The sequence below is a fragment of the Dipodomys merriami genome, unplaced genomic scaffold, assembly GCF_024711535.1.
Source record: "Dipodomys merriami isolate MVZ:Mamm:240054 unplaced genomic scaffold, mDipMer1.0.p SCAF_12, whole genome shotgun sequence".
Lineage (NCBI taxonomy): Eukaryota > Metazoa > Chordata > Mammalia > Rodentia > Heteromyidae > Dipodomys > Dipodomys merriami.
In genome coordinates, this window is record NW_027202493.1 from 34633512 (window position 1) to 34656365 (window position 22854).

At 44.3% G+C, this 22854-nt stretch overlaps 2 protein-coding genes across 2 annotated transcripts in view; both read right to left on the bottom strand.

Moving 5' to 3' along the window:
• Positions 1-458, bottom strand: part of Cpe (carboxypeptidase E) — a 70264-nt gene extending 69806 nt beyond the window's left edge. Inside the window, exon 1 of the mRNA XM_070016522.1 lies at positions 49-458. Within this exon, the coding sequence (XP_069872623.1) occupies positions 49-352 (304 nt within the window). The 5' untranslated portion in view covers positions 353-458. The remainder of the gene's footprint in view (positions 1-48) is intronic.
• An 8966-nt stretch (positions 459-9424) lies between these two features.
• On the bottom strand, positions 9425-22666 carry Msmo1 (methylsterol monooxygenase 1). The gene is made up of 6 exons (XM_070016524.1): positions 22582-22666; positions 17133-17417; positions 15477-15625; positions 14127-14253; positions 12234-12388; positions 9425-10506 (listed from the first exon to the last, which is right to left on the bottom strand). The coding sequence occupies exons 2-6, from the start codon at positions 17385-17387 to the stop codon at positions 10314-10316; spliced, it is 879 nt and encodes a 292-aa protein (XP_069872625.1). The 5' UTR covers positions 17388-17417; positions 22582-22666; the 3' UTR covers positions 9425-10313.
• Between the last annotated feature and the right edge of the window lie 188 nt (positions 22667-22854).

A 22854-nucleotide genomic window follows, 5' to 3' on the forward strand; every position in this document is an offset into this window, starting at 1 on the left:
GGGCAGGGGCGGGGGGCGCAGGATGGCGAGGGGTGTCGGCGCCCTTACCAGGCTCGTGGACCCCGGGGTGGTCGGACAGCTCGAGGACCAGGAGCTCGCGGCCCTCGAAGCTGCGCCCCACCGTGTAGATGCGGCTGACGGCGGTGCACTGCAGCCACACGGCCACGAGCGCCTCGCGCAGCTCGGGGTAGCGGTGGTACTCGAACGAGAGGCCGTCCTCCTTCTGCAGCCGCCGGCGCCGCCGCGCGCCCGCCGCCGCTCCGGGCTCCTGGGCCGCGGCCCCGACCAGCCACCCGCAGGCCGCCAGGGCCGCGCACAGCGCCAGCAGCGCCCGGCCTCCGCGCGCGCCCATCGCCGCGTCCGGGCCTCCCCGCGACCGCCGGGCCTCTTTTTGTCCGTCCCCGGGGCTCCGGGCTGCGCAGCGGCCTCCGCTCGCCTCGGCGTCCCCGGCGGAATGGATGTCAGCGGCGCGCGGGGGCCGCGCTCAGGACCCAGCCGGGGCGCAGCGGCTGTGCGCGCGGCTCCACGCGCCGCCCCGCCCGGGCAGCGGCCGCACCAACCACGGCGCGAGGGGGGCGGGCGGCGGGGCGGGCGCGCGGGGGAGAGAGGGGGCGCGGGCGGCGGCGGGCTCCGATCCCGGGCGGCGATGCAGGTGACACGGACAGCTCGGGGCCCGCGGCTCCGGAACCAGGCTGTCAGGCACAGGAACCCTGACCCGTGACACCGCGGGCGCACAAAAATAACCAGCTGGGTGCGTAAATCCTTGGCTGGTGGAGCCTTTTAAAGTAACATCTGATCCAAGGCCACCGGGGATTGCATCTGGAGGCGACCAAGAAGTGGAGAATGTTCTAGAAATGGGAAAACAAGCCTGTAGAAAGGAAATCTTCGCAGCGATGTTCTCTCTCTCTCTCTCTCTCTCTCTCTCTCTCTCTCTCTCTCTCTCTCTCTCTCTCTCTCTCTCTCTCTCTCTCTCTCTCTCTCTCTCTCTCTCTCTCATGCACCCCCTCCATCCCTAGCCCAAACACACACCCGAGGCTTGGGGTTCATTTGCATTAAGGTCTGGCTAGAAATCCGAAGCTTGTGAGCTTCGATTTAGACATGGAACACAAATGCTGTCTTATTGTATTTATACCCATTACTGGACCTGGGGCGAGGGGGGGAGGGGTGGACACTGGCAGTGTCGACAGGAACCTTCTTCACCTGGGAGAATTACACAACTCCTCTGGCGTGTTGCACCAAGGATTTATTTATGTTAAGATTAAATCTCCTAAAAAAAAAAAAAAGATGAAATCTCCTTATAGATTCCTCTCACAGTGCTATTGTAAATACATAAAAATTATTTACAACTTTCAATGTTCAGCCTTAGGCAGGATATAGATATATAGGTAAAACTTGGAGTAACATCTGGAGCAGCTGTTACTCTAGAAAGGTGAAGAGCAGCACATGAGTAAGTAAATAAGTAACCCACTGGGTATTGCAACCAAGAAGAAAAATTGGGCAGCACCTTGGTAATTTTTCATGTTCTTTAGACATTTTTTTCCTTAAGCTTTCTCCTTTCCCACCTGTCTCATAATGCACTTTCATTAAATAAAAATGCTTATGTAAATGATGTTATTGAATCAAAAAATAGGAACATGAAACCAAGTGTGGTGGAACATGACTGTAATCCCAGCACTCAGGAGGTTTGCAGGGAAGGCTACCCAAGTTCAAGGTCAGTTTAGACTGGGGAATGGACCCCATCTCAAGAAAGTAATAAGTAAATCAGGACGTGGTTGGTAAGTACTACTGAAAGGCTGAGCTTCAAGTCTGTCTACATTCCTCAGATCAGCCTAAAGCTTCTGCTTTGTACCCAGCTGCACTGTGCTCCTTGTTCATGCAGGAAGAACCAACATTAGCCCATATTTTTTCTACTCTGACCTGCCTCTGATCTGTTTGGTCTGCAAGTTTGAAACCAGAGTTATAATTATACTTCTAAAATCATACCCCCTTGTGCAAGCTTGGAAACCAAAGGGAAGAAAAATAGAGTAGCTAAAACCAATGACTTCAAAAGTGCAAGTTTAAGATTTGCATGTTGGCCATTTAAAGCAACCACACTCATTTGTGGCTAGGTGGGGTACACTGAGGAGTAACTACACACACACACACACACACACACACACACACACACACCATACTTCCACCAAAATTCTCTGTTGGGCCTGAGCTGTGTGTCTCCTTAAACCAGGGCTTTAATTTTTCTTATCTTTTATCTTCAAAATGTCAATTTTATGGATTGCAGGGTTTACTTCATTTCTGTTTTTTTTAACCACCATTTTTAATAGGTAAGATTAAAACCCAAGTTTTAATTTAAAAAATTAATGAACCAGGAGTGAGTGGCTAGTGCCTGTAATCCTAGCTACTCAGGAGACTGAGATCTGAGGACAGCAGTTTGAAACCAGCCCAGACAGGAGACTCTTATCTACAAGAAACTACCCCCAAAAGGCCAAAGTGGCACTGTTGCTCAAAGTTGCAGAGTGCTAGCCTTAAGCAAAAAAGCTCAGGGATAGCTCACAGGCCCTGAGTTCAAGCTCCAAAACTGACCAAAGACAGAGAGAAAGGGGGGGGGCATGTAAAAGGAGCTCTATCTTAAATGTTTGTTTCCCTAACCTATAAAATACAAATTCTAGATTAAATTATTCATCCTCTAATTTATTCTCTTAATTCTTTCTCTGTTGCACTTGGAAGGAACAGAATCCTTTGGGAAATTTATAAAATGTGTAGGTTTTTCACACATCAACAATTCATCAGATCTAAAGTGAGTTTCTGGTATTAACAAGATTCTAGGGGTTAACAAGAAAATTGGCCATTTGTGTTTTTTTTAATATTTGGTTCTCAAAGATACTTGTGAGAAGTAATGACCCATCTCTTTCAAATCTAAAATGCTAGGATGCTGGAAATTTTCCTTTTTTTGGAATAAATTCCTACACATCTGCTGGGTGGTAGTGCTTGCTCATACATACAGGGCCTCGGATCAAAGGAACTTGACTCAAACTTAGTCTTCCCATTGCTGGGCTATTTTAGGTGTAGACCCAACTGTCCCCACTTTACTAGAGCATGTATTACTTGCTTGTGGCTTCACAGACAATTATGCAGTTATCCATTTTGATTGCTGGATAAAGATCTTGTAGTCTGCTGTGTTTGTGTATCCGTGGTTAAACGCAGAACACAGGCCCCACTTTAAACAACTAGATGCACATGAAAGAAATAGAAGAGATGGCTTCTTCTTTTTAACATCACTTCTGGACCTTTCTAAAGACATATGTAAGTTCCCACAAACTCTGTTAGATTTACCTCCATAATCATCAATCCAGAAACTAACTCTACCCCCAAACACAGTGAACACATTGACCCATATCCAACAATTGCATGAATGTTGGTAGATAGCTAACAGTTCTCTGGTGATTAAAAAAAAAAAAAGGAGAGGGGCCTTCATTCAGAGAGCTTGCTGGTTTACAGTGTGAACAATCCCAAGGATGATTTCAAATTACCATCACTGAACACAGAGATATACAATAGCATGCCATGCAGTGATGCACGGTGAAGGCATAAATATTTTTCTCCTCCCTTTAAAAAGATGGGGCTTAATTTCCTGCCCTCTAACTGTAGGTGCCTCACTCTGGAGAAATGATGGAATGGAGACTGGGTGTCAAGCTCAGTCTTAAAGTGATCATTCCACAGATGCAAAATCCTAAGTTTGATTTTTAACATTCACTATAAGGAAGAGAACACGCACAGAGAGACTTAGAGACACAAGGTTATATGTTATAGAAATAAGACTATAGCTTCCTTCTTCCTGGTTCTTTCATCCTTTCTCTACCTTTCTCTCACTTTTCAGAGGGATGTGTGTGTGTGTGTGTGTGTGTGTGTGTGTGTGTGCATGAGTGCATGCTGGTACTTGGGCTTGAACTCGGTGCCTAGAGCTTTTTCTACTCAAGGCTCCACCACTTGAGCCACACCTCCACTTCCAACTTTTTCCTGGTTAATAGAAGTCTCACGGACTTTTCTGCCTGGGCTGGCTTCCAACCATGATTTCCAGATCTCAGGCTCCTGAGTAGCTCAGACTGCAGGAGTGAATGACCAGCACAATCACGACAGCTGACATCCCCGCGACTGGACATGTATCAGATGAATTGGAATTCCCAGATCAAAATGACAACTACACTCACACAGTTACTGCAGCACTATTTGAAATCGCCAAGATTGGAATGAACCCCACTGTGCATTATAAGATTAATGAATAAAGAAAATGTAGTATTCATACATGATGGAATATAATTAATCCATTAAAAAACAGTGGATGGGGCTGGTAATGTGGCTTAGTGGTGGAGTGCTTGCCTAGCATGCATGAAGCCCTGGGTTCAGTTCCTCAGTACCACACAGCCAGAAAAAGCTGGAAGTGGCGCTGTGGCTCAAGTGGTAGAGTGCTAGCCTTGAGCAAAAGTTCAAGGGCAGTGCCCAGGCCCTAAATTCAAGCCCCAGGACTGGCAAAATAAATAAAAATAAATAAATAAATTCTGTCATGTGCAAAAGCATGAAATTGGAAGACAATATTTTTTGTTGCTTTTGTTTTGATTTTTGGTGCCTCTTTCAGTATCTGGTATGTTCTCTCTCTCTCTCTCTCTCTCTCTCTCTCTCTCTCTCTCTCTCTCTCTCTCTCTCTCTCTCTCTCTCTCTCTCTCTCTCTCTCTCTCTCTCTCTCTCTCTGGAGTTGTTTGCTTTGCTGGGATGACTCTGTCCCATTCATTTCTCAATAAGCTTTAGTTGTCATTCTCATCTCACATACACATTACCTTCTCGGGGAAGCTTCCCAGACAGCCCCCACTACATAAGAAATAGCCTGCTGCTATGTGTTCCCAAAGCAACTTATGCCTCTCTCCTCTTTTAATAAGTACTAACTTAATTAGCCACAACTCTCTTACACCACACATTGTGTCAAGGCAGAAATATCATCTCTCACGCCCCCTAGTGTAGCTAGGTAGAATTTGATACAAAATGAAAAGTATTCATTGACTAAATGAATATTTAACTATTGAAATTTGTGAAGAGATAAAGCTATTCCCTCAATTGGAATCTGTTTCTCTGCCATTTAAATTACTCCAACAATCCCCAGGGGCTGGGTATATAGCTTTGTGGTAGCTAAACTGAATTCAAAAGGTGGTGGGGAGGAAGGAAGGGAGGAAGGGAGGAAGGAAGGAAGGAAGGAAGGAAGGAAGGAAGGAAGGAAGGAAGGAAGGAAGGAAGGAAGGAAGGAAGGGAGAGAGGGAGGGAGGGAGGGAAGGAGGGAGGGAGGGAAGGAAGGAGGGAGGGAGGGAGGGAGGGACCGAAGGAAGGAAGGAGGGAAGGAAGGAAAGGAAGGGAGGGAGGGAGGGGGGAAGGAAGGGAAAGGGGGGGAGGACAGGAAGGAAGGGAAAGGGAGGGGAGGAAGGACAACTCTATCCCAGCTAAGGCCAAGAAATGTGCTGTGACATCCCTCATGTACTCCTTATTTCTGGAAAAGAACCTCCTTCTCCTCACAGCTCTTGGCCAGAATCAGGTGGTAACCACTGCCAAGTTCTCAGTCTTGGACTGTTCAGGCTGTAACAATTAAAGCTGCCAGAGCAGCAGGCGCGGCGCCACACTCCTGGGGATATATCTTAATAGTGGTTCTCACGACACGGTTGCCATCCTTTTGCTTGTCTTCACTGCTGAGTGAACACTTGCAAGAACACTTACTCAACGTTCCTGGTCTCACAGCCTTTCCTATCTGGGCTGCCTTGGAATATCAGTCCTGAAATCTCAGCCTCCTGCGTAGCTAGGATTACAGGTGTGAGCTACAAGTGTCCAATTTCAATTTCTTTTTAAAATATGAAATGACTTCATTTTAGCAGGGCTTGATCCTGTAATCCCAGCATATCTATAATCCTTGAAGAATTATATAGTGAGATCAGTCTGAAAAATAAAGGCAAAAAAAGTCCCCTGGATAAAGTAACAATCACCTAGACCACTTAATTCCAGTTATCTTACTCTCTCAAACCACTATAGAAAAAATAACTTTCATTTTAGATATGTTATAAGAGATGCTAGACAGACAGAAAGGGGTTAAAGACATGTTTACAAACATGTTTTTAAAAGTAAGATATGATTCATTCAGACTAAAATTGGGAAGACGAATAAAAATTGTGAACATAATTTTGTTTTTTTGTCAGTCATGGGGCTTGAACTCTGGGCCGGGTGCTGTCCCTCAGCTCTTCAGCTCAAGGCTAGCGCTCTACCACTTGAACCACAGCGCCACTTCTGGTTTTCTGACTAGTTTGAATGGACTTTCCTACCCAAGCTGGCTTTGAATTGTGATTCTCAGATCTCAGTCTCCTGAGTAGCTAGGATTATAGGCGTGAGCCACCAACGCCTGGCTTGAACAAAATTTTAATGTAAACTTTCCAGTTGAGCTGAAAATAAGATGGACCATGCCGGGCGCCGGTGGCTCACGCCTGTAATCCTAGCTACTCAGGAGGCTGAGATCTGAGAATCGCGGTTCAAAGCCAGCCCGGGCAGGAAAGACCGTGAGACTCCTATCTCCAATAAACCACCAGAAAACCGGAAGTGGTGCTGTAGCTCAAGTGGTAGAGCGCTCGCCTTGAGCTGAAGAGCTGAGGGACAGCGCCCAGGCCCAGAGTTCAAGTCCTACTACCGACCAAAAAAAAAAAAAAAGATGGACCAAGTATTTATCTCTAAACAAAACTACTAAATTATCTGTTATGAACTAACAGATAGCTTAGTTAAATGTGCAATTGATACTTGAATCAAATTATAAGGCATTTGAATATCTACCCATCACATTTTATATGAAACGTTTTCAAAAGCTATATGTATAAAAATTATGTCCACAGTGAAATAATAGCACACAACAAAAAGGCTCTGCGTGGCTTATTTTCTTGGACTAAATTCATTTGTACATTTTGAAGTAATTAAAAAAACTAAGCCTCAGCTGCTTTCCTTACTTTTTGTTGCTTTGTTTCTATTTTTTTTTAATTGTATTTTATTTTATTTGAGAACATACTGTACAGGGGGGCTACAATTACATGGGCAGGATAATGCATACATTTCTTACCAAGCATTGCAGCCTCCTCCTTTGTTTACCCTTCACTTCCCTTCCCGACCTCCCCCCTCCCTGCTTTGTTTCTATTATGAGTTGGGCACTCTGCTAAGATATCTTTTTTTAAGTTAATTGTGTTTAATTCTTAAAACCTTTTTTTTTTTGGTCAGTTGTGGGGCTTGAACTCTGGGCCTGAGCGCTGTCTCTCAGCTCTTCAGCTCAAGGTGAGCGCTCTACCACCTGAGCCGCAGTGCCACTTCTGATTTTTCTGGTGGTTTATTGGAGGTAAGTTGCATGGACTTTCCTGCCTGGGCTGGCTTTGAACTGTAATCCTCAGATCTTAGCTTCCTAAGTAGCTAGGATTATGAGTGTGAGCCACTGGCACCCAGCTAATTCTGAAAATCCACAATAATGTAGTTCCCACATCCTTTGGGAGCTATGGCTCCAGGCAAAATATTGTCCCCAGTGGACAAACAGCTGCTAGGTGCTGTTTCTCCTCAATGCTTTCAGTATGTTTTTCTACATTCAGAATACAAACTACTACAGTAATTTAGCATATTCAGTATCTTCTAATATATTCATAAGGTGTGCCCACATTGCTGCAATCTAATTTTATTTATCAATTTTGTGTGTGTGTGTACCAGTACTGGGGCTTGAACTCAGGGACTGGGATACAGTCCTTTAACTTTTTCACTCGAGGCTGGCTCTCTACTTTTGGTTCCCCATTTCCTCATCTATGCAATAAGGACTCAACCCTTAAGGAGTTTGTGAGGGATATGATGTTCATGTATGTGGCACAAAGAAAAGTTAGCTGTGAATGCTCAACCTCTCTAGCCATAAAAAAAATGCAAATCAAAACAACATTGAGGAACCTTACTGCATTGTTGGTGGGAGTGTAAACTTGATCAACCACTTTGGAAAGTAGTATGGAGGTTCAAGACTCCACATAGAGCTCCCCTATGACACAGCAATCCCACTTTTGGGCACTTACCCAAATGATCACAAACAAGACCACACTAAAGCTACCAGCACCACTATGTTTATCGCAGCATTATTTACCATAGCTAAGATATGGAACCAACCCAGATGCCCCTCAGTGGATGAATGGATCAAGAAAATGTGGTATATATACACAATGGAATTCTATGCCTCCATCAGAAAGAATGACATTGTCCCATTTGTTAGGAAATGGAAAGACTTGGAAGTAAGCCAGGCCCAAAGAAACATAGGTCCCATGGTTTCCCTTATTTGTAATAACTAGTATATTTCTGAGACAAGCAGAAAAGGTCAGATAAGTTGATGTTGGGTAAAATGAACCCCAAGTATTCAAATGTTTTTTCTTTCTTGTGATTGTTTCTAACATATTTATAAGATTTCTTTGTTGCTTTGTATGTCCCTCCCCCACAATATAACCCCTGCTTTCACTGTATTTGATGTTGGTATAATTTGTGGAGGGGAAGGGTTACAGGTGGACCCATTGCAACAATGAGATGTATAAGTCATTATGTCAAAAAACTTTACAACTTTGGCGGGGGAGGGGGGGAGGATATGAGGGGGGCAGGATATAGGAATAGGAAGGGGAAACAAAGGAGGAAGCAACAATGCTTGATAAGAAATGTACTCATTATCTTGCCCATGTAATTGTAACTCCTCTGTATGGTATTTTCAGAAGAAAGAAAGAAGGAAGGAAGGAAGGAAGGAAGGAAGGAAGGAAGGAAGGAAGGAAAGAAAGAAAGAAAGAAAGAAAGAAAGAAAGAAAGAAAGAAAGAAAGAAAGAAAGAAAGAAAGAAAGAAAAGTTAACTGTGACTCAAAACTCCCTGTATTTCTTCAAGGATCCGGTGCTCACCTGGGCCTGTCATTCTTGTCTTTCTTCCCAAGGTCTTCTTCTTCTTTCAGATGAGAGAAATCACTTCCGCTCTCCAGCATATACCACTTCAGATTGCTACCTCTCCATCCAAAGATCCAATGGGCAGCTGAACTGCCACTCCCACCCTAAGATGCTATTACAAACATTGACTTTCGCCAGGTCCACTGGCTCACAACTAATCATTCTTCTATCTGGAAAACATTCAAAGACGTATCTTCTATCTTCACTGGCTCAATGAAATGTCCCAAAACATAACCCTGATGGCTGGGTGTGATGGTGAGGCCTGAAATCCCCTTTCTCAAGAGGCGGCTGGGAATCTACAGTGGGAAGACAGTCTAGGCTCCAAGGTTATGATCTGGTCTCAAACAAAACTAAAAGCAAACTTTGATAACCACACAATGAGATCACCATCAGAATAACAAAGGAAGCATTAAAATCAGAATCATTCCTTTTATAGAATAATTTAATGACCTGCATTTTTCCTTATAAGAATAAAACATGACAAGCTTACATTTCAAAACTGGAAATCAGATAGACAAAAATCACATTTATTTCAAGAGCTCAAAGTGCAAATACAGGACACCAGTTCACAAATGCTCAAGTTCTAGCTCTAAGTTTTAATGAAAACCTGATATACAAAAATGAAAGGGTAAATAGCAGAAAAGCACCTAATTACAAAAAAAAAAAAATCAAGTCTGAAAAACTTTTAGACTAAAATACTACATTTTTATTAAGTCAGAAATCTTGAATTTGTAGATGCCAGTGGTGTACCTGAAAATGACTCTCCAGAGAGGGTCGTCCCAACTTGCATTCGGTCAGCTCCAGACACGAGTGGAAGGTTTTGGTATTGGTGATTCCTGACCTCATAGCTCCAATCACCCACTGAATTGGCTGATGGGGTTTAATTCATGATATTTTTGTTTTAGGCAAATTGTAAAAATGTTTAAGGCCAAATAAAAGGCCAATGTAATTACTGCCAGTTTTCCAAAATGACCAGTACATACATATCTAGAAGATTTAAGGACTAATGCCAATCTCAGGCCTCTGGCAGTACTGGGGAAAAGACAGATAAATACTTTTTCCATTGCTTCAAACCTTTTGTAAGGTTAGAAGCACGGCCTTTAAGACTCCCTCACGAAAACCGTACTTATACGGACTCCTACACATACAGACCTCGTAGAAGTAGGAAAGGTCCCAGGAAGACAATTGAAGGTGGTTAATGTTACCTATCACTTAGCAGCCAAGACATATGCTGATTTCTGCTCTCCAGAAGCGCTGTTAGCTACTAGCTTCAATTCAGGGGAATGTGTGTCTTTGGGAAGGCCTGAGAAGAGTTATTCCATCTTCTTCCTAGACTTCATCTTTTCATTATAGGCGTTATACTGAGCGTCAGTTCCGAAGATGGAATCCCACCAGGTAAACGTGGATGCATAATTTCCGATGAAGTTCATATGGTGGAAATCGTGGTGCCGGGAGCCCGTGTAGAACGGGATGAGGTGGAGTGGGTTGAGGGGAATATCATAGCCACTGCAAGATTGTCAAAGTGATGAAGATTACTGAACCGGGGAACAGATCAATGCATCTCAGCTAATTGGCATTTTAATTCACAGTCATGTGCTCACTAACTAGTTCAAGTAATGTTCCACCATGCCTGCCTAACTTCATTTATTTCTGACATGGTTATGAAAGGTCTTATGAAAAAAGGTGAATGTTCCACAAACCACTCTAAGAAAATTGTGCTTAGAAACCTAAAACAATCTATGCAAATGGAACATCAGGAAATGAAAGAGAGGGGGCTAAGTAATAAATCCTGAGATAGACTATCAAGAATCACTTTTGTTTTAGAGGAGCTATTCTACGACAATCTAGAACACTTGTAAATTCCATAACACAACTTACATGTTTCAGGAAAAGGTATGTAAAATTAGCACCAAGTCTGAAAATGAATTTCTGCTTAAGAATCATTGGGAAGTTATCGTACCAAACCAATTAAAATACCATTGTGCCTTACATAGCTGGGAAATACACATCATTTAAAAGAATCCCATTGCCGGGCACTGGTGGCTCATGCCTGTAATCCTAGCTACTCAGGAGGCTGAGATCTGAGGATCATGGTTCAAAGCCAGCCTGGGCAGGAAAGTCTGTGAGACTCTTATCTCCAATAAACTACTAGAAAACCGGAAGTGGCGCTGTGGCTCCAGTGGTAGAGCGCTCGCCTTGGGCTGAAGAGCTCAGGGACAGCGCCCAAGCCCAGAGTTCAAGCCCCACGACCAACAAAATAAATAAATAAATAAAAGAATCCCACTGAAGAGTACTCCTTTGAGATCTAAATTTGGACTTAGAACTTGAATTTTTTGCATTCCTGAGTATACTTCAGTTCAAGCCAAATTGCAGTAAAAACAATTTTGTAACAATGAAAAATTAAGAGTATTGAGACATTCAATATAATATAAACAATTTACAAGTTGTCTTCCAATCAACAGAAAGATTGCCTATGATAAGTGCTTTTATTCGTGCTAGACAATACAGACTAGAAATACTATTATTTTGTGAGAGCTGAAGGCTTCAATGTATTTTCAAATTAAGAGTTAGGTTCAGCCAGACACTGGTAACTCATGACTGTAGAGCACAAGCCTTGAACTCAAAAGCTCAGGGACAGCACCCAGATCTCAAGCCCCAGACTAGAACACAATAACAACAACAACAAAAAAAAACAAACTGGAAGTGGCACTGTGGTAGAGCACTAGCCTTGAGCAAAAAGAGTTCAGGGACAGCACTCAGGCCGAGTTCAAGCCCTATGATCAACAACAACAACAACAAAAATCCATTATTTGACTTTTTCTGTAATGATTATCTCCTATTCTCTTAAAAATAGCAATGTGAAAAAGGTTAACTTTTCCTAGTAGTCTACTTAGAAATACAAATAATCTTGCCGGGCGCCGGTGGCTCACGCCTGTAATCCTAGCTACTCAGGAGGCTGAGATCTGAGAATCGCGGTTCAAAGCCAGCCCGGGCAGGAAAGACCGTGAGACTCCTATCTCCAATAAACCACTAGAAAACTGGAAGTGGCGCTGTAGCTCAAGTGGTAGAGCGCTCGCCTTGAGCTGAAGAGCTGAGGGACAGCGCCCAAGCCCAGAGTTCAAGCCCCATGACCGACAAAAAAAAAAAAAAAAAAAGAAATACAAATAATCTTGTAACTATGAAAATAAAGATATTTAACGATACCTCCCACCCAAACAGAAATTAAAACTCACCTGTGCACATCAATGGTTTCTATCAAGCGAACGGTTACCCATGCCCACAGGAGAATCACATGATCGCACAGCAGCACAATCCCAATGAAGAAGCCAGTTCCCAGAATCAGCGTTTCCAGAGGGTGTGCGTACTCAGCTTCCATGCCAAAGGGAGCCTAAAGCAGAGCAAAGCAGTCCTCAGCACACTGCTGGGGTTATGGTCACCTTGCTGGGTTACCCTCACGCCCAACCGTGTGCCATGACATGTTTCCATGTTGCAGCCAAGGTATTTTCCAGATGCGCTTGTATTTACTCCATAGACTTTGAGTAAGGGAGACTCCACACATTTACTTATCCTATTTTACAGCTTTACAAAATTATTTGCATTGGCAATGTTATCTAGTCATATGTATGTAGTAGTTTTCAATAAATGTATCTCTTGAACAAAAAAAAGTCTATGGATATAAAGGATATCTTTAGTGTTTTAGAAGGTGGTAAGTAATTGACATGAATGTTCATTTTCTTTATTTATGTTTGTGGTTTGTATGTCAAGAGATCCTTGATTGTTACATGCTCAGTAAGTTGTGCCTCTTTATACATGGTTGTTTCCTGAGACTCTACTTATCCACTGTCATCTACTGTCTGAAAATTTAAATGGAAATTCCAGAAACAATCCATATGGTGTAATTCTGGGTAATGTAATAAAATATGATCTGTCCTCCCAGGGTGTGAACATGGCTTGTACAATGTATCCACACCTTATACACTAACCAGGCCATTAGTTATTTAGCAGATTATCACAGTGATGACTGGGGCGCTCAGGAGCTATCCCCTGGCATACGGACAGAATTGAGCTGGGTGCTGGTGGCTCATGCCTGTAGTCCTGGCTTCTCAGGAGGCTTGAGATTTGAGGATCACAGTTCAAAGTCAGGCTAGGCAGGAAAGTCTATGAGACTCTTTTTTTGTTGTTGTTTTTTTCTTTTGGGTCCGGTCGTGGGGCCTGAACTCTGGGCCTGGGCACTGTCCCTCAGCTCTTCAACTCAAGGCTAGCGCTCTACCACTTGAGCCACAGGGCCACTTCCAAGTCTATGAGACTCTTATCTCCAATTAACCACCAGAAAACCAGCTGTGGCATTGCAGCTCAAAGTGATAAGAGTGCTCCCCTTAAGCTGAAGAGCTGAGGGGCAGCGCCCAGGCCCAGGCCCAGAGTTCAAGGCCCAGGACTGACAAAAAAAAAAAAGTGGTAAGAGCACCAGTGTTGAACAAAAGAGCTGAGGGATAGTGAGTAGGACCTGAGTTCAAGCCACACAGCTGACCAACCAAAATAAAAAAGAAGGGAATCAAGATCAGAACACATTGGCATAGCCAGTTTTACAACATCAAAGCAGTTCTGATTTCCAAAACAACTAAAATTGTTTTTTAAAAGAAGTCTGTTTGTATGAAGAGTTTGCTTTGGTGATAAAACTATGCTAAAAATCATTTTAGGATCTCATTTCAGTGACTCTAACACTGAGACCTAGAGCCACCACCAATCTGCCAATAGAGCACTCTGGCCAAAGAATGAGTCAGTGTGAATTATTCCCTGTGATATTTTTCTCTGTGGTGTCAACTTATCTTCAAATTTAGATAATGGGAGCGGGTACCAGTGGCTCACATCTGTAACCCTAACTACTCAGGAGGCTGAGATCTGAGGATCACAATTCGAAACCAGCCTGGGGAAGAAAAGTCTGTGTGAGACTCTTATCTCCAATTAACCACTCAAAAACTGGATGCTGTGTGGCTGAAGTGGTAGAGCACTAGCCTTGAACACAAAGAGGTTCAGGGATAGTGCCCAGGCCCTGAGTTCAAGCCCCACAACTGACCAAAATCCCATTTCAGTAGTAGAAGTCTGAAATACAATCCTCATTCACATACCTGAAATTCATGATGAACCTTATGAATGTATTTGTATATCTTTTTGTGATGTAGGAGCCTGTGTAGGAAGTAATGCCAAGTATCTTCAATGACTGCACAGCCGAAGCACCTTGCCAAGATCATATACCTATAAGGGAAGGCAGCAAGCATTCATTAAGTAATCTAGACTCTGCACAGCAATGCTGGAGATGTTACAGAATCAATTACCTACGTATCAGCTTAACCTGATACATTTATCAACAAAAATTCTCAAAATACAGATATGGCCATAGGATAGAACCTGACATGAGGGGATACAGACCATTATTTTGTTTTACCAAAACCCATACACATAAACTCATAGTTAAGGGGGGAAAAAAACGCTTCCAAGACAATAATTATAGAAAACAGCCTAGGTGCCCCTCAAATCCAGAGCTTTATACAAAGCTATACAGCCCTTGCATATAGCCCAACACATCTTATGCAACGTTCTACGTGTCTATGTGTGTGCCAGCATGGGGGTTGAACTCAGGCCCTTTAGTTCATACTGAGCTTCCTAGTTTTGTCCACTCAGAGCTATGGAGATAAAGAGTCGCCTGGATTTATCTGTTCAGGCTGACTTTGAATTGTGATATGCACCTCTCAGCACAAGCCACCAGCACCCAGCAAGATACGAGATTTTTTTTTTTCTTTTAAAAATAACTTCAATCTGTAGCTGGTTGAATATGGGTATAGAATTCAAGGATACGGAAGGACAATTGCATCTGTACATTGGATATCTATATTCAGTTTTGCAGGGATACAATTTTATCAACCAACTATTGTCTTATAGCTTTTATTCATTTTCACCTTAAATGTCATGCTTTTTTTTCTTACACCAAGTACATATATCTATAGGCAATCATAGAAAGGTTGTTATGGAAATTTCTGAAGACACACTTTAGTAAAACAGTGCGCTGAAATCCGGAAAATAATGAGGACATTTTAAGTTCTCACGGTGGCTTCCAAACTTTGCAATAAACACGAACCAAATGCAGAAAATACACATTAAAAATAACTAAAATTGCCAGGCACGGGGAGGGGAGGGGGAGGGGGGTAAGGGGTGCTCATGTCTATCTTCCTACTCAGAAAGCTGAGCTCTGAGGATCACAGTTTGAAACCAGCCTGGACAGGAAAGCCTATACAACTCTTACAAAAGGCAGAAGTGGAGCCATGGTTCAAGTGGTAGAGCTCCAGACTTGAAAAAAAAAACAAAACAAAACCTCAGGGAGTGCCCAGAACAACCTTTGTTCAAGCCCCAGGATTGGCACAAAACGAATAAACAAAATCATGACTGATTATAAAAGTCAAGTCAAATTGTTCTCAACATACCATCTTGGCATTTCTTGCCAACCATAAGGAATGTTGAAATATTCTGTAAAATAATAGGTTCCACAAATCAGGGGCAGCTGGATACAGAAGTGGTTAAAGACAAGTACTTTAAAGCATTTCCATTGGCCTTTCAATGTTTCTGGTTTATCCTACAAAGAAAAATAATATTCAACATTAGTCTCTGTTATCATCTACAGTTTGGCTGGACAACTGTACGGGAACACTGACTTTTTCTCCAGTATCTCTAACAGACCTTAATTCTGTGTTATGCTGATTTGATGTTATGGTCAGGCTAAGGTTTAGACGTACAGAATCTTCCCTTCTAAATTCTTGACAGCACCTTTTCGGACAGGGGAAGAGACAGCTGGCTCACCAACCCAGCTAGGACTCAAAAACAACCAAAGCTTTTCACAACAGGTTTCCGGTCTCTGCTGCCTAAGGACCACTCACTGTCCTCAAGCTTCAAAGTGATTATGTGTCTCTAAGACTACAGGTGAGGGTCCCGGACTTTGGCGTGGTTACACACCAGCTAAGCTTCACTACCCAGACCCATCAATACTTCCAGCAGTTGGTGGCACCATTACAAGAAATCAGTATATATTGTTCACGTTCACTGGTAGAATTATGAAGCTTCTGAGCTGGAGGGCCTTTTGCTTTTGCTCTAGTCAGCCTGACCTACATAGCAAGACACTTGAGTCAGAAAAACAAATCCGTGGGCTGGGAATGTGGCTCAGTGGTAGAGTGCTTGCCTCGCATGCATGAAGCCCTGGGTTCAATTCCTCAGCACCACATAAGCAGAAAAAGCTGGAAGTGGCGCTGTGGCTCAAGTGGTAGAGTGCTAAGAAGCTCAGGGACATTGCCCAGACCCTGAGTTCAGGTCCCCAGGACCAGCAAAAACAAAAAAACAAAAAACAAATCCGTAATACTTGGAAGGTAGAGATCAGGAAGTTAACAATGTCACAACATACTTCATTAGTCAACAGTTGACCATTCCAGCATCTTAAAGTAACCACCACATGTGTGAGAGAGATAAACAGAATCCTCACTAGTCCTGGCCAAAGTCTTTGCATATGAATCTTATTAGTATTCACTCAGGTTTGTTGGGACATTAACGATGGGGAGAATGGCAAGATAATACCCACAAACCCCCACATTTTTCACTTCTAGCTAGTTTTTCTTTATGTATGTGAGGGTAGGGGTGTGTGTGTGCAAGCTGAGGATGGACCCCAGGGCCTCACACATGTGCACACATTCTACCATGAATTCAATTCAAATCCATAAACACATGTTAGACAAACACATCCTCTTCAAGTTCAAGAAACAGTTCTCAAGACATTATCAATAATGGTCTAAGGCCGTGTTGTCCAGCACAGCACAAACGAACACACAGCTACTAACCACGTTTATGAGATGGGCTAAGATCAGCACAAAATACACTGAATCCAAAGACTTCACCGTTTAGATACACTGGGTTCAATAAAACCACTTTTGAAAGAATTCCATTTCTTTCTTACTTGGGGAAAAATATTCTATTTTAAAATTTATTTCTATTGATTGGATAATATTAATTTCAAGGGTCCCAAAACCAAGCTACATTGCCTTTAACAATATTCAACAACATTACTTAGAATCAATTTCAAATCTATCAAGACTCACCTTTTGAATTTTATATTTTTTCATAAAAGGTAAAAATTGAAATAAAAATCCAGGCAAAGAGAACAAAAAATAAAGGGCTTCATGAACTATCAGGGACCCCCACGTGGCGATCTGGAACTTGGTGTAGTTATCCAGCATGTAATTCCATGCATTTTTAAAGGGAGCTTGCAGAGGATTCTCGGGCAACAGTGAATCCACGTACTCCACCGCCAAAGCCGCAGAGCCAAAGACTGCAACACTGGCATTCACTGCCATGCTTCAAGTCTCCAAGGGAGCCTTACGGTTCTGCAAGAGCAAGCAGACACATAAGCCAAGCCAGGTAACTCTAAGGAACAGTTCTTTAAAGAATTTTTCTATTGTAAAGGTGATGATGCACAGAGGATTACAGTTACACAAGTCAGGCATAGAGAACACTTCTTTACAAGCAGTCTCACCTTTTCCCTCTTTTTCTCCCAGTTTTTTCCCTCCTGACCCTCCTCTCCCCCAAGTTATATAGTTCATTTCCAACATAGCATGTCTGAGTATCAGTGCTGAGTACCATCCTCTGTGCTGCCCTTTCCCCTCCCCAAATCAGATAAACATATACAAGACAAAGGGTACAGGGAGAAAAAAAAAAACAGTAACAGAAGCGAATAAACTAAAGAAAAAAGGAAAGAAGAAAAAAAATCACAAACAGTACAATTAAAAAAAAACACCATCTCATGGGCTGGGAAGGTGGCTCAGTGGTAGAGCGCTTGCCTTGCATGCCTGAGGCCCTGGGTTCGATTCCTCAGCACCACATAAGCAAAAAGAAAAAAGCCGGAAGTGGTGCTGTGGCTCAAGTGGTAGAGCGCTAGCCTTGAGCTGAAGAGCTGAGGGACAGCGCCCAGGCCCAGAGTTCAGGCCCCATGACCAGACCAAAAACAAACAAACAAAAAAAAACAACCATCTTGTTTCCATTTCTTGAAGTTCATTGAAGTTCTTGAAGCATCCTTTTATATGATCATATGCACATAGCTATTGAGCCTTCGTGGTCCTCTCCTAAGAATATCCTCCTTTGGTCTGACTATGTAAATGTTTAGAGTCCTGCTTAATTTATCACGTCAAGTGTAATTTTTTTTTTTGTCGGTGGTGGAGCTTGAACTCTGGGCCTGAGAGCTGTCCCTCAGCTCTTCAGCTCAAGGCTAGCACTCTACCACTTGAGCCATAGCACCACTAAGTGTAATTGTTTGTAAAGAACAGTTTCAAAATACATCCTCAGTTAGCTTTTAAGAATTACAAACTAGTGCCAATTTCTCAGTTGCTAAATACATGATTGACAGAAAAGTTTGTTGAATGCCGTCACCACCTTCACATAGCCTAGGCTGCCCAGTGACACCCTATCTCAAAAATCAAGTAAGCATTTAAGAGAGAAAAGGTTAAAAAGAAAGTAACTTCCTGAAAATGTTCACTGCTGTATCTTTTTTTTTTTTTTTTTTCCGGTCGTGGGGCCTGAACTCTGGGCCTGGGTGCTGTCCCTCAGCTCTTCAGCTCAAGGCTAGAGCTCTACCACTTGAGCCACAGCACACTTCCTGCTTTTTCTGTTTATCTGGTGCTGAGGAATTGAACCCAGGGCTTCATGCATGCAAGGCAAGCACTCTACTACTGAGCCACCTTCCCAGCCCCTGTACCTAATTTATGAATTAACAATGATCCATTTGAGTCAGACACAGGTGGCTCACACCATCTAGCACACAAGGAGACAGTGTGCCAAGAAAAAAAAAATCTGAATATTCCTTTCCAGAGAAAAACTTTCCTATCCCAGCACTAGGGAGGCTGAGGAAGGAGGATTAGGAGTTTGAGGCCAGTCTGGGTTACACAGTGAGACCCTGTCTCAAAAGAAAAAAACAAAAAGAAAGTCTCTTAATCTCTAACCACTGTTGAGTCAAGATGGCAAATCCTCATCTCACTAACCCACCAACTTCTTGGCCATCAAGTGCCAATTCCTGCCAAATACTGGCAGCTCACACCTGTACTAGCTACTCAGAAGGCTAATCTGAACATTGCCATTGAAGTAAATTTAGTCAGGAAAGTTGATGAGACTCTTATCTCCAATAAACTACCAAAAAAAAAGCTGGAAGCTAGCTGGTAAAGCGCTAGCCTGGAGCACAAATGCTCAATGACAGTGCCCAGGTCCTGAGTTCAAGCTCCAGGACCAACAAAGAAAAGGGGTGACTCCTCCCTTATGTCCTCACCCACACTAATTGGCCTTCAAAGTTGCAAAACCTGACAACTGCTCCAATTTTCATTTTTCTTGAGATTATCACAAATTTGGCAATGTTGACTCACACCTAACAGTCACGTATCCTGGAGCAAATTATATAACCCAAGTGGCAGTTCTATAAACAGGAATTCCTCCATCTAAAGTACAAGACATCACAGGTGGCTCACACCTGTAATCCTAGCAACTCAGTAGGCCGAGATCTGAGAACTATGTTTCAAAGCCAGCCTTGGCAAGAAAGTCTGTGAGACTCACCTCCAATAAACTAGCAAAATGCCAAGTGTGGCAAATAAGCCAAGAGAAGGCCCCGAGTTCAAGCTCCAGGAATGGTAAAATAAATTAAAAAGTAAAATCAAAATAAAGGAGTACTCCCTGAGCACTATTTCCCGAGCTTTTTTCTTGTTTTTTTTTTTTTTTTTTTTGTCGGTCGTGGGGCTTGAACTCTGGGCCTGGGCGCTGTCCCTCAGCTCTTCAGCTCAAGGTGAGCGCTCTACCACTTGAGCTACAGCGCCACTTCCGGTTTTCTGGTGGTTTATTGGAGATAGGAGTCTCACGGTCTTTCCTGCCTGGGCTGGCTTTGAACCGCGATCCTCAGATCTCAGCCTCCTGAGTAGCTAGGATTACAGGCGTGAGCCACCAGCGCCCAGCCCCGAGCTTTTTTCTTAAGGCTAGCACTCTACCACTTGAACCACAGCTCCACTTCCAGCTTTTTTGGTCGTTAATTGGAGATAAAGGGTCTCACTGACTTTCTTGTCCGGGCTAGCTTCAAACTGCGATCCTCAGATCTCAGCTTTTTGAGTAGCTAGGATTAGAGGTGTGAGCCACCAGTGTGTGGCCTCTGAAGAGTATGCTATAGAGCTGTCTCCATCTTCTCTTCGCCCACATATATATTTTTTTGGGGGGGTGGGGCCAGTCATGGGGCTTGAACTCTGGGCCTGGGCGCTGTCCCTCAGCTTTTCAGCTCAAGGCAAGGACTCTACCACTTGAGCCACAGCACCACTTCCCATTTTCTATGGTTTATTAGAGATAAGTGTCTCATGGACTTTCCTACCCAGGATGGCTTTGAACAGTGATCCTCAGAGTAGCTAGGATTACAGGTGTGAGCCACCAGCGCCTGGCTATAGTTCTTTTCTAGAACTGCAATCTGTTTTCCTTCCCACCACCCAGCTGCAGTTACTCTCATTGAAACTCAACAGATGTTTTTGCATCTGTCTTGGGTCCTGGGAATTAACTAAAAGCCCTCCAACTTTTTATCTGTGCCCCCTGCTCTGAGCTATTCTCTGCTGTGGTCCCTTTGCAACCACCTTGTCTGCAGAATAAAAGAGAAGATTCAGTGATAACCATTTTGTGTGGCTGGCAAACCATCCCTCAAGCAAGTAATGCCTTCCTGTCATGTTAAATCAAACAGCCCCAAACTCAGGACCATCTTGTTCCTGTTCTGCTCCAGTAATAAAATTACTAACTTCTCAAAACTCAACCAAGCCACACAGCTCTGACCAGGGACTGTTTTAACCACAATACCTTTCCCACTCCCTGTCCTCAATTCTCCCTATTTAACCTAAGGCCAAAGACAACGAAAGATGTACTAGTGCTGTCTTCCCATCATCATTTTGTGATTTTTTTTTTGAGATTTCTCTTTATTTAGCATACAGGGGAACGTGGCTGGACCTAACTTGGAACTCCTGGATTTAGAGCCCAGGGTTTAAAGACCAAAACCACTAAGGATCACCTAAATGCCAAACCCAGCAAACATTACTCCTTCCTCTCTCTCTCCTTGTTATTATCTTCCCTTCTCTTCCTTTCTTCCACACTCCTTAGCTTAATACAAGGAAGGATTTCTACACATTGTACATAACCAATATTCTTTAGAGTCCATTTTACCCAAACCATCTCGAAGACTTGATACTTCTCTCCTTGATATTCCTTTTTGGTTCCTGGACATTATAAATATGACTTCTGTCACTAGTTACTACTCTCTACTCCTCAAGTAGCTGTTCTAACCCCGACTTCCCCAAACAGAAAAGGTAGTGAGGAACACAGACATAACCAAACCACCATTCTATGATGAGACAAGAATTATAGAGATCATACGAGGACTCCAGGGCGCAGAGGAGCAGAGAAATTGTCGAGAAACGTGCTAACTACACAGGAGCTCTGAAACCTGGAGCCTGAGGGTACCATGATCAGATTACAACAGTCACTGGGGAGTTACAGGAGATGTTGTGACCCAGGTAGCACTAGATCAAAGACTAAACCAGGAAGACTTGCCAACTGAATCTGGAAAGTTTTCAAGGGACACTTTCCCTTACTCCCTTCTAACTATTGTACATGACCTACTTCCTGTTTTAAAGTAAGCGGACGGCCAGCTTGCTTCCACTCAGGTTCTTGCTGGGTGATGGTGGTGGCTCAGGCCTGTAATCCTTGCTACTCAGGAGGGTGAGATCTGAGGATCACAGTTCAAAACCAGCCCTGGCAGGAAAGTCCATGAGACTCTTACCTCCAATGAAAACATCACTGTGGCTCAAGTGGTAGAGAGCTTGAACCAGAGTTCAAGCTTCGGGCCTGGCTCCGGCACACACACACACACACACACACGCACACGCACACACACACACACACACACGCACGCACACGCTTCCAGAGTGTTCAACACTGACCCTCTCCGCCCAGTACAGACCAGGCCCAACTTCAACCCACACCCGGGGCGTTCCAGCGAGCGCGTCCTCCAGGCCCGTCCCGAATACTCCCGCAGCCCACCCGCGTCGCCATGCCCGACACCGTCCCCGCTCCCCGGAGGAAAGTCTCGCGGCTCTCCCTGCGGGCGGAGACGCCCAGGGCTGGGGAACCGATGCACCTGCCTCCAAGACCCACCTCCCCGGCAGTAAAACAGTCAGTCCAGGGCCAAGGGTCCGACTCCCGTCCCCGATCCGCGATGCCCCAGAGGCCCGGCCAGGCCTCCCTCACCCCGCGTCCCCCGCCCGCCATCCTTCCAGGTCCAGGCTCCCAGCAATCCCGCGCGGGCTAAGCAACTCCTACTCTTCCCTCAGGAACCCCGGCCCCATCCCCGGAGCAGGCAGCAGTAACACGCCTCCTCCCCTCCCCCGCCCCGGCAGGGCCAACCCGAGACCCACCACTGAGTGGGACGGCCGAGACTTCCAAGCAGTCTGCAACCTCCGCCGGCCGGCTTCCCCGCGCCCCACGTCCACTCACCTGCACGGCCGCGAAGCCACCTCACCCACGGTCACCCACCACGAGCAGGTGCTGCCGCCTCAGACCCTACTTACCCCGGACCGGGGGTGGAGCCTAGAGGGCACGGCCGGTTCGTTTTTCCGTTATTGGCCAGCCTTGTCTCCAGCCCCGCCCTCTGGACTCGGTGATTGGTCAGCACCATACCGGCAGCGTGTGACTCACGTTAACTAATCCCTGGCGGTGCCAGCGATTGGTTCCGCGGATGGAGTGAGCATAGTGAGACCCTGGAATCCG

Excerpts from the sequence above, each read along its gene's own strand:
- Msmo1 (XM_070016524.1), bottom strand. The coding sequence starts at position 17,387 with ATGGCAGTGAATGCCAGTGTTGCAGTCTTTGGCTCTGCGGCTTTGGCG. Across the intron at positions 12,389-14,126 it reads AGGTTCATCATGAATTTCAG|GCTCCCTTTGGCATGGAAGC; the intron begins GTATGTGAATGA and ends GCTCTGCTTTAG. Across the intron at positions 10,507-12,233 it reads GAAACCATTGATGTGCACAG|TGGCTATGATATTCCCCTCA; the intron begins GTGAGTTTTAAT and ends ACAATCTTGCAG.